This window comes from Trachypithecus francoisi, unplaced genomic scaffold (assembly GCF_009764315.1).
Source record: "Trachypithecus francoisi isolate TF-2019V2 unplaced genomic scaffold, Tfra_2.0 Lachesis_group19, whole genome shotgun sequence".
In the NCBI taxonomy this organism is placed as follows: domain Eukaryota; kingdom Metazoa; phylum Chordata; class Mammalia; order Primates; family Cercopithecidae; genus Trachypithecus; species Trachypithecus francoisi.
Genome location: NW_022681464.1, coordinates 9419592 through 9436495, shown reverse-complemented (window position 1 = coordinate 9436495; position 16904 = coordinate 9419592). Strand labels below are relative to the sequence as shown.

Below are 16904 nucleotides of genomic sequence, written 5' to 3'. Positions count from 1 at the left end.
AAGGAGGTCTGATAAGAACTTCCTCAACTTTTCTCTTCCAGATTTTCACAAGTAGCCTTATTCAGCTTTATACTTTACACTCCCTGTCTCCTGTTTGAGCATTGTATACTGCTTAAATTCCATGGTTTAACTCTGAACTGTACGCATCTTTTGTTGTCTTAGTTTCTTAAAGAGTACAAGGACTAAAAAGTGAATTAATTTTCATTGTCCATAATTAACAACCTGTGTTTTTTTTTTTTTTTCAAAGATGGAGTCTCGCTCTGTCACTCAGGCTGGAGCGTAATGGCGTGGTCTTGGCTCACTGCAACCTCTGCCTCCTGGGTTCAAGCGATTCTCCCGCCTCAGCCTCCCGAATAGCTTGGACTACAGGCGTCTGCCACCACACCTGGCTAATTTTTGAATTTTTAGTAGAGACGGGGTTTCACCATGTTGGCCAGGCTGGTTTCGAACCCCTGACCTTGTGATCCATCCGCCTGGGCCTCCCAAAGTGCTGTGATTACAGGCATGAGCCATCACACCTGGCCAACAACATGTTTTTTCAGATTGTTGCATATAATCTGTTTTCCTCCACATTCACCACTGATCAGAAAGCAATATATAATCCCTTTTTAAAGGGAGAGAAAAACATCAGATAAATCTCAACTTGCCTTTACCTATCCTCCTCTACCCTATCTTCTAGGACTTTAAAAATTACTTTCTCTCATAAAGATAACATATTTACCTTGTAGAAATATTGCTCTACCTACTGTATGGAAAACAGGTTGGTGCATAGAAGAAAGACTGAGTCTGAAGAGAGACAGTGATGGTAGTCAGTACTATTGAAAATAAATGATGGAGGTTGTGTCTAGAGTGGTGACAGCGGAGATAGAGAATAGTGGACGGACTAGAAAACTGTTAAGGAGGTGGGATTGATAGGAGTTAGTGAATGATGGAAGTGGTGAATGATGGGATACAGTAAGTAAAGAACAAGGCATTGTCAAAGATAACTCAGGTTTTTGACGTGAGCAACTGAGATAGTAGCAATAGTGCTATATACTGAACTAGAGAAAGCCAGAGAAGGAGCAGAGTGGGGTAGATCAGAGATGATCTGGATTTGGATATGATGTGATTATGGTACCTTTCCAAAATCTAAATACAGGTGTCAACTGGGTATTTGGGTGGACTGGTATAGAGTTTAGAGATCTGAGCTGGAGAAATAAAATTACTAGTCTAGGGATGGTATTGGAAAATGTGGGTTTTGGGTATTGGGCCAGGCATGGTGGCTCACACCTGTAATCCTAGCACTTTGGGAGGCCGAGGTGGGTCGATCACTTGAACTCAGGAGTCTGTAACCAGCCTGGGCAACATGGTGAATCCCCGTCTCTACAAAAAATACAAAAATTAGCCAGGCATGGTGGCTTGCGCCTGTAGTCTCAGCTACTTCAGGGGGCTGAGGCGGGAGAGGGGGTGGGAATAATTGGGCCAAGGAGACAGAGGTTACAGTGAGCCAAGATGGCGCCCCTGCACTCCAGCCTGGGTGACAGAGTGAGACCCTGTCTTAAAAAAAAAAAAAAGAAGAAGAGCTCATGTTGGTGGATGGGAAAAGGACCTAGATGTAGGACTAAATCCTGAGATTTGGTAGAGGAAGTTAAGCCTACAAAGTAGACTGAGAAGGACTAGCCAGAAGAATAGAGAAATCTTGAAGCCAAAGAAAAGCATTAATTGGTTTAAAGAACAGAGAGAGTTGTCAGGCATAAAATGCTGCTTAAATATTAAGTAAGATTAGGGCCAAAATATGTTGGATTTAGAGATAGGGAGGTCATTAATGACCCGGGTAATAACTGTTCCACTGGTTTTTTTGTTTTTGTTTTTTGAGACAGGGTCTTGCTCTGTCACCCAGCCTGGAACGTACTGATGCAAACACGGCTCATGGCAGCCCTGACTCCCTGGGCTCAAGGCATCCTCCTTGCTCAGTCTCCCCAGTAGCTGGAACCACAGCATGTGCCACATGCCCAGCTAATTTTTAAATATTTTGTAGAGATGGGGTCTTGCCATGTTGCCTAGGCTTGTTCCACTGGTTTGATAGAAGGAGATGTCAGGTTGGATTGGGTTGCAGAAGGGAGTGTGAGAGTTAAGGAAATAGAAGTTTATACAGCTCTCATAATAAGATCGACTGTGAAAGAAGAGCATGATACCTAGAGAGGGAGATGTGAGATTGAAGGTGATAGGTCGAAGGAGGATTTCAAAAATGAATGAATGAATGAATGTTCCAGTTGGATGTGACGGGTGGACGAGAGCCAAGGAATAATCAATAATGTAAGGTTCTAGGGAAATGAGAGGGGGATGAGCTCTAGTACTCATGTAGAGGAGGTTGCGTTTAGATTGGAGGGAAGAACAGCATGGGGGAAAGTGCTGTTCTAATAGGAAAAATGTTGTATATTTATTACTTCACTGAATGTAAATTTACTGTCAGTGTTAACCCAGAGGGTTGATAACCTTTTATGCCATTTATGTGATGCAATTCCTATTTGACAATTATATCATTTTATACTGCTAACTGCTTGACTGTTCCTACCAGAAAAACCTATTTTTTTTCCTTTGACCAAAAACAATATATGCAGTAAATAATCTGGTCATTTGGAAATATTAATCTTTATGTATGACATCATTTCCCCCTGTGGTTAGCGCACTTTGTTTTTATTCCACTGCAGGGAGTTTAGTCAGAGCTTATGTTTTCACTTTCTGTGACTTTTTTCTCCTGTATTTAATTAATTATAGCAAAATTCCACTCTAGGGAGAAAGCATAGTAGAATTTATTGACTAAACTTGACCCAAAGAGTAGTCTAGTGTTATGGCCCAAAAAAAGCACAACTCCTTTTTCTTCAGAAGACTTTTAAGTCAGAGTGGATTTTTTGAATAGATAATGCTTGTATACGTTACGAATTCAAGAGATACAAAACTGCATACCGCACTGTCTTCTCCTGTTCCCTTATTCACCTGCTTTCCTTCCAAGTTGGTATTACTATTTTCTTAAGTGTCTTTCCAAAGTCTGTGCATCTACAGGTAAACTCATGTAAATTTAGTTTTGTTATTTATTTACATAAATGCTATAATGTATCTTTTTTCATTAAAATTGCGTGAGAGTTGTTTCTTATCTCTCTGTATAAAATGCTTTTTCTTTTTTTAATGGCCACATTGTGTGAACATACTATGATGAACTAACTTGTGTCCTATTTATGGTCAATACTAGTCTTTTGTGATTGATTTGAGCATATTTAAGTGGTTTTAACTGCAATACCAGTTACTAATTTAGGTAGTAGAAATTAAATCTCAGTTAACACTCAAATTTAAGGAACTTGAAAGATAATTAAATTGAATGATGTGCCATATTGTCATTTTTTTTTAAGCATGGAAAAACAATCTAGATTTACTTGTGTTATCCACACAACTTATTTCTTGAGGAAACAAGAGTTGTATGGTGATTTTAACAAATTTACTTTTCAGTCTGATGCTGTATTATGTACTTTGAAAATATCCAGTGCTGCCTTCTTTCACAAATTGAGACTTTGATGCTTGTCCTATATAGCTGACATTAATTTCGTCTGAGTATATTTTCTCAGATATTTTAGCCTTAAGAAGAATTTTTTTTTTGAGACGGAGTCTCACTTTGTCGCCCAGGCTGGAGTGCAGTGGTGCGACCTCGGCTCACTGCAAGCTCCTCCTCCTGGGTTCAAGTGATTCTCCTGCTTCAGCCTCCTAAGTAGCTGAGATTACAGGTGCCTGCCACCACGCCCGGCTAATTTTTGTATTTTTAGTAGAGATGGGGTTTCACTATCTTGGCCAGGCTGGTCTTGAGCTCCTGATCTTGTGATCCACCCGCCTTGGCCTCCCAAAGTGCTGGGAATACAAGTGTGAGTCACCGTGCCCGACCTTGAGAAGTATCTTTATTCCAGAATATACAACTTGAATCTCCATAATATAATTAACTCTCATTTTTATTCAGTTAGAAAATCTTGGTCCCCTCCACTGCTAAATTTGGCTTAAAAAAAAGAACTTGGATTTATTCCTCATACCTGGGGGTATTTTGTATCTATGAATATTTTATTTCATGTTTGTATTGACAGCATGCTTTATGTATAACAGTCTCCATTGGTTTAACTGTTACTCCCTCTGTTGGCTTTCAGAGGTGTTACATTTTTTTGTAATGGTGTCAGAAAAAATATTTATGCTGATTTTCACGTAGCTCCAACATTAGTACTATAATTGATACAAATATGTGAAGTAGGCTGCACACAATATTGTTTTATTTATTTTTTATTTATTTTATTTATTTTTGAGATGGAGTCTTGCTCTGTCACCCAAGCTGGAGCACAGTGGCGTTATCTTGGCTCACTGCAACCTCCGCCTCCCAGGTTCAAGCGGTTCTTTTGCCTCAGCCTCCCGAGTAGCTGGGACTACAGGTGCTCGCCACCATGCCTGGCCAATTTTTGTATTTTTAGTAGAGATGGCGTTTCACCATGTTGGCCATACTGGTCTCAAACTCCCGACCTCAGGTGATCCACCCACCTCCACCTCCCAAAGTGCTGGGATAACAGGTGTGAGCCACCACTCCTGGCCTAGGATTGTTTTAAATTAACAAATGTTTCAGTGGCCACGAATGTTCTGGTTTCCATGAATGTGTTAAGGAAACTTAATCAGAATGCCTGTTTTATCAACAGCTGAGAACAGGGCTATGAAAAACAAAACAGGTGTACAGAATGTTTGTATTAAGCAAAAAGTGGACTTGGCATGTTAGATCTGTTTTAAAGGATTTTTCAAGTATTTCCTAGTTTTTGTCTACTATAGATTGAACTATCAAGGTAACTTGATGGAATGAGACGATGGAAATGCCACATTACACCTAACTAGCATACCGTATGATTAATGGTTGTGTGTGTCTGTGACCTGTGGACATGATAGTTGCTTTCTGTACTGTAACACTTACAGGGCAAGTTATTTACTTGCTTTCCATATTTAGCATCCTCTTTAAAAACCACCAGATTTTCAATAGGTTCTTGGAAACCGCAACTTTAAATGGAACAAGATACTGCTGGTCTTTGAATGATGTCCTTTAGTTATAACGTTAATGAAAAAATTGGTTTTGTTAAACGTCATTTCACTTAAAGTCTCAGTTTGCAAGAACCTATTGACAATGTTAAGTAAGGACTTAACTGTATAGGTCATAAGCTTTTGAGGTTAAATATTATATCCTGTACCTGTATGGTTAATTGGAGTTGTATCACTCACAGTGGTGGTAGAGTGTTAGGTTTTAAATTTAGCATCCAAAGTGTAAAATGGGTGTAGAGTATTTTCTCTTAAATCCCTTAATTCATTCATAGAATATACTAGGCTTTTTGGGTTCTGTGTTTAGTGACCATTGTTGATAAAACATCAATTTAAACACTAGCCTCACATTCAGCATGATGAGGTATGTGGGAGCTAGGTAGGATTGAGGAAGCATCAGATTCTGGCCTTTCATCTTAATGCTTCACTAGAGCAACTCCTATTGAGGGGACTGCAGACAAGTTTGATGCATAGTATTTGGTTGCTCATTTGCCAAATGCATGTAGTTGGAGTGTGCGTGTGTTTTTGTTTTTTTTAAGCATAAGTGTAGGGGCCAGGTGTGGTGGCTTACTCCTATAATCCCAGCAGTTTGGGAGGCCACAGTGGGTGGATCACTTGAGCTCAGGAGTTCAAGACCAGCCTGGGCAACATGGTGAAATCCTGTCTCTACAAAAAATGCAAAAATTAGCTGGGTGCGGTGGTGTGCGCCTGTAGTCCCAGCCATTTGGAAGGCTGAGGCAAGAGAATTGCTTGAGCCATGGCAACGGAGGTTGCAGCTGAGATTGCACCATTGCACTCCAGCCTGGGTGGCAGAGTGAGACCCTCTCTCAAAAAAAAAAAAAATTTTGATGTTTCTCTATTGTAACTCCCGTCCTCCTACCTCCTTTCTTTTTGGATTTGAATGTAAAAGTAGTCATTCCAGGTAATGCATTTCTAGACTAGTGTTAAAGCATTCTTTTTCATTTATATCAAAGTCAATACATGCATATTAATTATATCAGAGTTTTGAAGATTTCTTTCTAGAACACTTTAAATAAAATTATAAACTGGAAAATGTTCATTACATGTTGGCCTTGCAAGTTCAGTAATAGTGATTAATATTATGGCATTTTTAGTAGCTCAGTATACTTAGATTTTGATAGTATTAATCCTTTGAATTTGTTGATCAGACAAGCAGATAATAATATGTATATATTTTAAAGGCCTGTGTAATGGTAAGTTTTGCCCCACCCACTTATAAAGGTAGGCATGTTGTGTTGATCAAATAATCTGGCGTTCTGTTTATTGACTTTGTGTGTTTTTGTACAGGTTGCTTTCCTGTTGCATCTTTGATATCATTTCCTAGACTCTACTCCATGATTTAACTTGAAATTCTGAAATGAAGATGGAGGAGTCAGTGGGAAAAGTCGAAGAACTCATTGAGTCCGAAGCCCCACCAAAAGCATCTGAACAAGAGACAGCCAAGGAGGAAGATGGATCTGTAGAACTGGAATCTCAAGTTCAGAAAGATGGTGTAGCGGATTCTACAGTGATTTCTTCAATGCCCTGCTTGTTGATGGAACTGAGAAGGGACTCTTCTGAGTCTCAGTTAGCATCCACGGAGAGTGACAAGCCTACAACTGGCCGAGTTTATGAGAGTGACTCCTCTAATCACTGCATGCTTTCCCCTTCCTCTAGTGGTCACCTGGCTGATTCAGATACATTGTCTTCCGCAGAAGAGAATGAACCCTCTCAGGCAGAAACAGCGGTAGAAGGAGACCCTTCAGGAGTGTCTGGTGCCACAGTTGGGCGCAAGTCTAGGCGGTCCCGATCAGAAAGTGAAACATCCACTATGGCTGCCAAGAAAAACCGGCAATCCAGTGATAAACAGAATGGCCGAGTCGCCAAGGTTAAAGGTCATCGGAGCCAAAAGCACAAGGAGAGGATCAGGCTACTGAGGCAGAAACGGGAGGCTGCTGCAAGGAAGAAATATAACCTGCTGCAGGACAGTAGTACCAGTGATAGTGACCTGACTTGTGACTCAAGCACGAGCTCATCGGATGATGATGAAGAGGTTTCAGGGAGCAGCAAGACAATCACTGCAGAGATACCAGGTAGAGGATGTTTTTTAAACTGACTGTAAAGTACCTGATGGCATTCTCAGCTGTCAGGCTCAGTTAGATGAGTGACACTTGAAAAAATCCAGGAGACCTGCAGCTCTGTGTAAATTTGAAGACTGCAGTCTATTACAAGACATGGCCAATTTATAAAACCTGTTCTGAGGTTTCCAGTGCACTTTAGCACATCAGGAAAAAAAAAATTAAATGGTTAATGATAGGGACAAGATTATTTTTAAGTAATGGAATTTCTCACAAGTCTCTCTGTAACACATTACCTGAACTCCCATCATTGCCTTTTTAGCACTGCTTAGATTTAATACTCACTGTTCAGCATCATTACTGAGTACATTCTCCTCAGGAATAGGCACCTTGCTTTATTATATAGCCACTGCACTCGAGCTTGTAGTGTCTGAAATAACACATTCTATCTTTTGTTAAAGTTTTCTAATAATTTTTCCTCCAAAAACAGTAGTTTTATGTGTTTTACCCCATATTCAATGCATGATAAGCTAGTTATCCTTGTTACAAATCTTTCTATCTTAAGTTGTCACTCACATTGAAAAGAATGTCTTTCTGAAAAATTTTCCATTAGTTTCCCAAGCTTTAAAAAAGTTTGTTAGAAATCTGCTTGTTCTAGCTCTCATTGGTATAAGGGTCTGTAATTTATTACATATTTAGTAAATCTGCTTTCCCCATATTATTGCATCTGGTACTGTGTACTATAATACAAAGGCAGTCTTGAGATTTCATAGTGGAAGAAAGATGTATCTGAATGGCTCTTAAGTAGTGAATTCTTATTATCCAAGAGATCCTTACAATATGATCAGGAACATTTTGTAAACTATATGGCATTGAATAGGTCATGGCAGTATTGTTTATTGCCACATTGAAGAAGGGCAAGTTCTGATTTTCTAAAGTTTTATGGGTGACTGTGGTTTTTTTTCTCTCTGGTTTTCTGAAAGCTTTCTGTATCTACATGTGAAGACAGCATATTGCTGATATACAAAGAATATTTCAAGAAAAATCATATTGGTTAATGAAATCTATAGCTTCCCAAAGTTATATAAATTCAGTAAGAAGAATGATTGGTTTTAAAGCACTTTATAGGTGTTGAAGTTCTGATAATAAGTCTCGTTCATATAATATAAATATGAATCTCAAACAATCTTTAGAAATGCTTTTTACTGTTTTAATATCTCTGTTGAATTCCTTTGCTATTGTTCCTTGTAATAAAACTACTGGGAAGGGGATTTCAATGAAGCTCATCAGTTAAATGCATGAGAGAAACAGACTTTGGGATTGTTCTAAGGCAGGTTTTAGGTATGTATTTTAGTTTTACATGTAATAATATTTTTAAGAAAACCTTAATACCTGTAAAATTGTGCATTTCTATATCTTGTTCTAACCTCTTAATCAAGACCTTGATGGATCTCTTAATACAATACTTAATCCAACTTACTAAACAGGATCTTATGTAACTACCCCAATACTTTGCCTTTTTATGGAAAGGAAGAAGGTGGGTAAACAAAATTCTCTCTGAAGACAGAACGCTATTGTAAGGTGGCTTGAGAAATGTCTTCATAGGCACTTTCCCTGTTTTGCTTAAATAGGTTAGATGTGCTTTGTTCATATTTTCCTAATCTTCTTTCTAATTGAGTATCTTGACTACTGCTTAAAACTTAAAACACCAGTGGTCTATTTCTTGTCTCTTCTGAATTGTGTACTAACTGAACACTGAAGTAAATTAATTTAAATCTATAGTTTGGTTTCTCTTATTCACACCATTTAGTAAGTTTGTGGCTTTTGAAAATACATATAGTTTTCTAAGGTAATCCTGGAGAATCAAATGGTAGATTGAGGTATAGGACCACTGTATATGACTGCCTGTGTGTGTGCTGGCAGTTTTGGGAGGTGCCATTCCCATGAGACAGGTATGAATGATCTTTACTGGAATTATGCAAAGCGGCAAAGATGGAACAACCTAGAGTTCAAATATTAGGAATTTCATTTCAATTGTCCATATTGTTGTCTCTTGAAAAATTGTGACATTGTGAATTTTTAATGTAACAGTGATGTATCTTTCAGTTTCCTGAGTCACCTTATGACTTTGGGGAAGAGAGGAGGCACACTCAACCTTATAGTAAGAGCAGTTGTCGAAAAGTTGCATAAATTGTAAAGGTAGGATAAATTATCAACTGACTTGAGTTCAACAACATGGACATTCAGGTGAACTTAAGCTGGATGGGCCTAACAGAATCTCTTGAATGTCGGAACGTTAATTCAGCTGTTTACACAGAATGGAAACCAAGTGGAAAAGTAAAAACCAATTATTGCCATCCTCTTTCATTAAGGTGCAACCCATTTAGTAATTCAGAAAATACTCTTTATAAGCTTTTGTTTGGGCTCAGCTTAAAAGTTGAAGGCGTTATCTTAAATAATTCCTATTAGGATATCCTAATACCTTAATCCTAAATGTTATGTCAAATAATTGTAACTGTTAATGCATTTTCTCTTTTAGAGAGTGCAAATAATTAATAACGCAGACCAGTATAGTGCACGATCATACTTTGAGTTTGATATCTAGGCAACAGATGTTTATGATGATTTTTAAAGTCAGCAGTTAATTAACTGACAGGCAGCTTAGTATTGACGCTAGATCATCTCTCCTTGAAGGTTTTGGAAATATATTGATGTTTTAAGAATCTGTTTGGAGGTATCATATCAAAATAATGCTGGCAGTACTTTCATTTGGGAGACTTAGAGATGAATAAAGGGCATTTTATAGTAAATTTGTAATATTTTGTAGTGAATTCATGTAAAAGTACTATGTGATGGTTATCTTGAATATCAAGGCTTTTATCAAGTGATTTCTTTCTTTTTTTTGAGACCGAGTCTTGCTCTGTCGCCGGGCTGGCGTGCAGTGGTGCAATCTCTGCTCACTGCAACCTCCGCCTCCCAGGTTCAAGTGATTCTCCTGCCTCAGCCTCCCTAGTAGCTGGAACTACAGGCGTGTGCCACCATGCCCAGCTCATTTTTGTATATTTTTAGTAGAGATGGGGTTTCACCATGTTGTCCAGGATAGTCTTGATCTCCTGACCTCATGATCCGCTTGCCTTGGCCTCCCAAAGTGCTGTGGTTACAGGCGTGAGCCTCTGCGCCCAGCCATTATCAAGTGGTTTCTTTATGCATTATCTTTTTGTGCTTTGATCGTTCTCTGCAATTTTATGATTAGAGCATTACTTTTAATGGGGGGGCAGTTTCTCTGTAAAATCAGTTTTGAGACTAGCTCTATATAATCTGTAGTTGGAGGGATTTTGATTGTAATGTAAATAATGGACATTAGCCCTCATTCAGTTTGAAAAAGTTAATTTTCTGAACATACTAACATACATGCATGGATATACATGGTCAGTGGGGAAAAGTTTTTCCAGTAACTGTTTTTCATAAATATTTAGCAGAGTGGACCGCCATACAGGGTAGCTTTATCTTGTCTTTAATGACCTACTTTGTGGTTAAATGCCTATTCACACTGAGGTTCCAAAAATAATACCCCCCATGGTAGGTAAGAGTGAGTTGTCTTGGTTGGTTTGCCTTTGAAAATCTGATTTCTTTTGGAGAATGTCGTTGAGGCTACTGAGGACAGCTGTCTAAGTTTACTTGAATTCTCAATCCATGCAGCCAGGCTAGACCAGCTCAGCCCCAATTCAAGACAGGATCTCAGCACTCATTACTCACCATACATATTTAATGCAGTGAGCTGCATCATGACAAGCCATCATCTTAACTCATAGTTTTTTCTCTGGTAGAGATAATTATACTTATTATACTTGATCAGTTAACTCTTGCTTAAAAATTAAAAAAATATTTTTAAGTGACAAATTATTTGTAGAAATTTTTGAAAATAGAGAAATGTGAAATAGAAAATTGAAATCACCCATAATTCTGCTTTTGTTAACATTTGAATATGTTGCCTTCTATGATATATAACAAAATTTGTCTGGATATTGTGTATGTCATCCTTTCCTTCTTAGCATTGCGTTTTGAGCATTTAACTAGAGCACTAAATATTCTCCCTAGAACATACGGATTTTGAATAATTTAGCTAATCATAAAAATAACTTCCCTAATGTTGGTCCTTTCGGCTCTTTTAAGTTTTTGCTATTGTGAGTTAAGGGTATGAACACTTAAGGCTCTTGACCACATACTGGCATACTGCTTTTAAAAAATAATTGAGTGCGATGGCTCACGCCTGTAATCCCAGCACTCTGGGAGGCTGAGACAGGTGGTTCACTTGAGGCCAGGAGTTCGAGACCAGCCTGGTGAACATGGTGAAACCCCATCTCTACTAGAAATAACAAAAGTTAGCTGGGAGTAGCAGCACGTGCCTGTAGTCCCAGCTGCTCCAGAGGCTGATGTGGGAGGATTGCTTGAGTCCAGGAGGCAGAGGCTGTAGTGAAAGGCAGAGGCTGTAGTGAACCGTGATTGAGCCTCTGCACTCCAGCCTGGGTGACAGAGCAAGACTCTGTCTCAAGAAAATCCAAATAAAAACAAAAATAACTTTATTTCACCCAGGAGCTTGAGTGTTCATGCGTTGTATTCTTGCTATGGAATATTAATTTTTTTAAAAAGCTTGCTGATTTGATAGAAGAGTGATATCTTGCTAGTGTGGTATCTCATGCCTGTAATGCCAGCAGTTTGGGAGGCTGAGGCAGATGGATTACCTGAGGTCAGGAGTTTGAGACCAGCCTGGCCAACATGGTGAAAGCCCATCTCTATGGGGGGAAAAAAAAAAATCGGCCAGGCATGGTGGCGTGTGTCTGTAATCCCAGCTACTCGGGAGACTGAGGCAGGAGAATTGATTGAACCTGGGAAGCAGATGTTGCAGTGAACCGAGGTCACGTCACTGCACTCCAGCCTGGGTGACAGCAAGACTCTATTAAAAAAAAAAAAATGGTATTTTGATGTTAATTTGCATTTCTTTGATCACTAGTGAAGTTGAAAAATGTTTAGCGATTTGTATTCGTTTGGTAAAGTCTGTTCATATTCTTGGCACATTTTTCTTCTGACGTGTTTTTTCTTACTAATTTTTGAGGCTTTTTAACCTTTTAGGGATTTAATTGCTTGGCAAATTTTAAATAGAAGGCAGTGAGGAGGATTCATGGTTGAAGATCCCAAACCCACGTAGTGAATCCATGAAGCGCAGTAATTGACCTTTTTCCTAGATTGAATATCAAATGATTTCAGTGGCTAAAAGCCCCATGTCCCTATATTAAGCCTTTTGTAATCTGGTTGTAGCTATTTAAGAGACTCACAAAATACATTGATAACAAAACACTGACACAAAATAATCAGGTAAAAACTGTCTAGTTTCAGCTTGGTAAATGCAAATCAGGTGAGTAAAATACATATGGTTTTCAATCTGGCTATGTATTAGAATCAGCTGGGTGGCATTTAAACTGTCTGATGCCCAGACCCCATTTTAACCCCATTCGATCAGAGTCTTTGGAGTCTGACCCCAGACATCAGCTTTAAAACTGATAACATTTATACGATCAGCCTTAGGTGATGACACTGAGTAGCCAGGGCTCAGAACCGCTCAGTTAAGCAATGATATGTTAGGTCTCCTATATCTGAAAATCACTGTGAAACTGGTAGTCTGATTCAATTAAGTTCTCTTACTGCTAATGGGTATCAAGTTCTAAACAGTAGAGTCTGGTTTTTTTGAAATTACATTAGTTATAAATCACAGCACAGTTCTATATTAATTAGCAAGCATTAAGTGCCCTCTTTTACTTCATTTAAGCGATTATTTGAAAAGCATGCAATGTCTAAATGTGGTTTTCTATATGCTACAAGGTCTGGATGATGTTAACTTAATTAAAAAGCTTTAAAGTCTTACTGGTGGGTATCCTTTGGCAGTTTTTCGTGTTAAAGCACCAAGATACTATTTTTGGCTTGCTTTTCTTATTTCCTAAACTGAGTGCCTATATTAACTTTGTAAAAGGAAAAGCATAAAGTCTTTTTCTCAAAATAAGGTATATCTTAGTGTTAATAAAAGAGCATGTGTGTCTTTAAGGTGAGAATGTGGTCCCTTTTTTTGTCATTTTTTTAAATAGATTTTGCTTTTAGAGCAGTTTTAAGTTCACAGCAAAATCGAGCAGAGGAGACAGAGAGTTCCCATGTACCCCCTTCTCCCACATAGCCATGGCCTCCCCTACTATCAACATCCTGCACTAGAATGGACATTTGTTACAACGATGAACCTACATTGACACATCATTATCACCCAACGTCTGTAGTTTACTGTTAGGGTTCGCTCTTGGTGGTGTAAGTTCTGTGGGCTTTGATAAATGCATCATTGGTCCCTGTTTTGAAGGCCTCAAAATGTCTTGCTTATCAGTGATTATTGCTTGTAAGAATCTTTATGAGGCTACAACTTATCTCACTGCCCCCAGCATAAATGTTCTTATATCATTTTCAGCTTTTAAATACCCATTTTTAGTATTCATTGAGAAATAAGTAATGAGAGAATCTAAAGCAGATCAAAGGAGGCATCTGATTTCCTGTCCTGTGCTTCAGTTTGCCCAGCACTTATAATGGGGCTTAAAGGAAGTTAAGCTTTAAATTTCATTTAGTCTTTTTTCCCATAAGCTAAACATACTAAGCTTTGGGGAAAGTCATGTCCTTCTTGAGGGAGTTTTCATATAAACAAAACTTTGTTAAAAAGTGAAGACAGCGTAGGGGATGGAGTAATCAGAGGAAAAGGAATAAAATGAAATTAGAGGTTGGTGACCGATTTCATGAGGTTTTTATTTGCTAGGTAGAACTGGGCTAAATGTTTGTCTCACAGCCTTTTAGGCATTGAAAATAGGTGGCCTGACTGAATTAAAAATTCTTTTTCATCTAGGAGAAGCCCAGTTGTATTTGATAGTGAGACATGGGAAACTTCTCTTTGCATCTTCATAAAAGGTCACTATGTGATAAAGCAAACCATGTTTTCACAAATTAGTTTAACAAACGCTCAATAGAGCATTCCATAACAGCATTATTTATAAGACTCTCGATGTAGGTTGATGGTATAAGGCCAAGATTGATTGATTCCATCAATCACTGTTTTATTCAGCAAGTATCTGAGCACCTAGTCCATGGCTTTGGGGATACTGCGGTGAGAGAAGTCTCTGCTGTCATGGAACTTAATCTTTCATGAGGAGACAATAAATGAATTCATCATATGCTATCAGGTAGGGATATATGATGTGAATAATAAGCAGGATGTAAGAGATAAAGATTGACTAGGAATGGGGTAGAAAAGCTATTTTAGTTAGTGTAGTCAAGAATGATCTGAGGAAGTAACATTTTTATTAGGTCCCTTAGAATGAAGAGTTCAGTATAGTTTTATTAGAGACCCAGACTATAGGGTACCCAAACCAAAGATGATCTAGCCTAGTTCAAGGATGAAATTATATATGTATGGGACCATATCCTAAACTAGACCACTGTGCTACTGGGTATTAATAGTTGTACACATGTTCAGATGTTTGGAAAGTGCTGGATTATGTGTTAACAGATGTCATTTGTTTTCAACCACAGGGCACTTCAGTCATTAATGAAGGTGCTCTCCAGAGGGGAAGGATGTGATTTGTAGTATATCCCAAACTTAACTACATTTTGTTTTGTGTGTGTGGCATGCATTTTAACACTTTACACAGACCAGTTTGTAAAAGCTGACCCAGAGGTATTCTGTATCATCTCCTTCATGTGGTTTTCCATAAGAATTAAAAAAAAAAAATTAAAACAGATCTTTTGTGTGGTAAGAATCATCACCTGAGAGTGATTGTATAATGATTGAGTATGGGCCAGCTGACAAAACAACTTTTTAGAATTTTAAAGTGAAAGGAGTTAAAATACTCAAGAATGCAGTGGTTCTCAACTAAGGCTGTACATTAAAATCACCTGGGGAGCTTACACTGAAACAAATCTTAGGTGCTTTGGAGCCACCCTAGGTTTTGGTATTTAAGCCACTCCAGTTCTTATTGTTCAGCAAAGATTGGAAACTACTGTTACAGATTCAGTCAGTTGTATTCAGCCTGTGTAGTAACAGAATACGTGCTGCCAGGTAGATACATTAAAGCTATGAAAAATAATGTTATTTCATTATTTTTTTGGAATTAGTGGCTTTGATTAATGAATTTAATCACTACCTATGAATGCTAGATCTATCAGGCTCTTCTTAGCAATGCTTATGTCATTTTCCTAAGTGTGTCTTAATAAAAATACAGTTTCTGAAGCAATAATGTTTTATGAAATGGCCTCAGTGTCTTTAAAGGTGCCTTCGGTCATGCTGGGGGATCTGAAGGAGCGCCCAGGGAAGTTACAGGATTACTTGACAGGGGTGCTGTGTGATAGGAACTGCACAGGCAGTGTCCTAGAAGAGGCCAGGAGCTGTTTTTCCAAGATGCAGAGGCAGACAGAGAAGTTCCACCTGTGGATGGAAAAGGTAATTCACCCTGACACTGGCAAAGAGAACAAGCAGCTACTCGAACCCAGGGGACCTAAAATGCAACTAGTTGGCCAAAGAATTTTCCCTATCACCCATCAAGTGCTTACATGGCAGATGCCTGATTTCCAAGTACTGCCACAGCAGCCCTTTGGTTCTTACATGACTTGTCCAAATATTGACAGTATGTCAGAGTTCCCAAAGATGTATAATTGCAATTTTCTAGTTAACGTTGCTGGAAATGGGAATATTACCTAACAACCTTTGAATCTATCACAAAATTAATTGTATTGACAATCTGCATTTTTGGATTGTGTGAGAAATAATATGCTTTTGCCCATTGTAAGTTTCTTTTGATGATGTTGCTGGGTTTTTTTTTGAGACAGAGTCTCACTTTGTTGCGCAGGCTGGAGTGCAGTGGCACGATCTCAGCCCACTGGCCCACTGCAACCTCCGCCTCCTGGGTTCAAGCGATTCTCCTGTCTCAGCCTCCCAAGTATCTGGGATTACAGGAGCCCGCCACCATGCCTGGCTAATTTTCTTTGTATTTTTAGTAGAGACAGGGTTTCACTATGTTGGCCAGGCTGACCTCGTGACCTTGAACTCCTGAGCTCGTGATCCGCCACCTTGGCTTCCCAAAGTGCTGGGATTACAGGCGTGAGCCACCAAGCCCAGCCCTGATGATGTTTTAAAAGCTGCAGTAAAAAACAGCTTCCTTTTTAAAAATTAAGTATTTGCGACAGAACGCCCCAGAATTTGATACATTTTAGCTTGAGTTTTGTTATGTATGGTTGGAACATAGAACCATATTTATACAATAGGAGGAGCCATCCTCTTCCTTGCTTTTTACCAAAAATATAAATAAAACAAAAAACTGGAAATTTTAGTGAACCCAAATAGGTAGATGGTTCATTCCTTGAGAATCTCTTAGCACTTACTCTGTACAGACGCTGTTGACTTCTGCTTCTAATTGGGGGACCTCATAGTTAACTGTGAAGCTCATAGTTAACTGTGAATGTACTCCATGAACATTTTTATGTGATTATTCCACATGTCATTTAATAATCTAATTTGTTGCTAGTTTTTCATGAATTATATTCAGTATCACTTGTATGCAGAAGAACACAATACGGTTTTGAGCAAGTATTTGCTATGTGCCTACTATTCAAGATAATGTAGGGAAAACAGATTAGACTGCAGCTTGAGTTCATGCATGAGAAAAATAG

At 38.6% G+C, this 16904-nt stretch overlaps 1 protein-coding gene across 4 annotated transcripts in view; it reads left to right on the top strand.

The window, feature by feature from the left end:
- The window catches only part of CUNH18orf25 (chromosome unknown C18orf25 homolog), a 98563-nt gene that overhangs the window by 41488 nt on the left and 40171 nt on the right, over nt 1–16904 (top strand). For 3 of the 4 annotated variants that reach the window (XM_033177844.1, XM_033177843.1, XM_033177846.1), the window contains exon 2: nt 6391–7175. In XM_033177844.1, the coding sequence (XP_033033735.1) occupies nt 6461–7175 (715 nt within the window). In that variant the 5' untranslated portion in view covers nt 6391–6460. Of the gene's footprint in view, nt 1–6390; nt 7176–15496; nt 16106–16904 lie in introns of those variants that run through there. The other variant, XM_033177845.1, reaches the window with a different exon arrangement.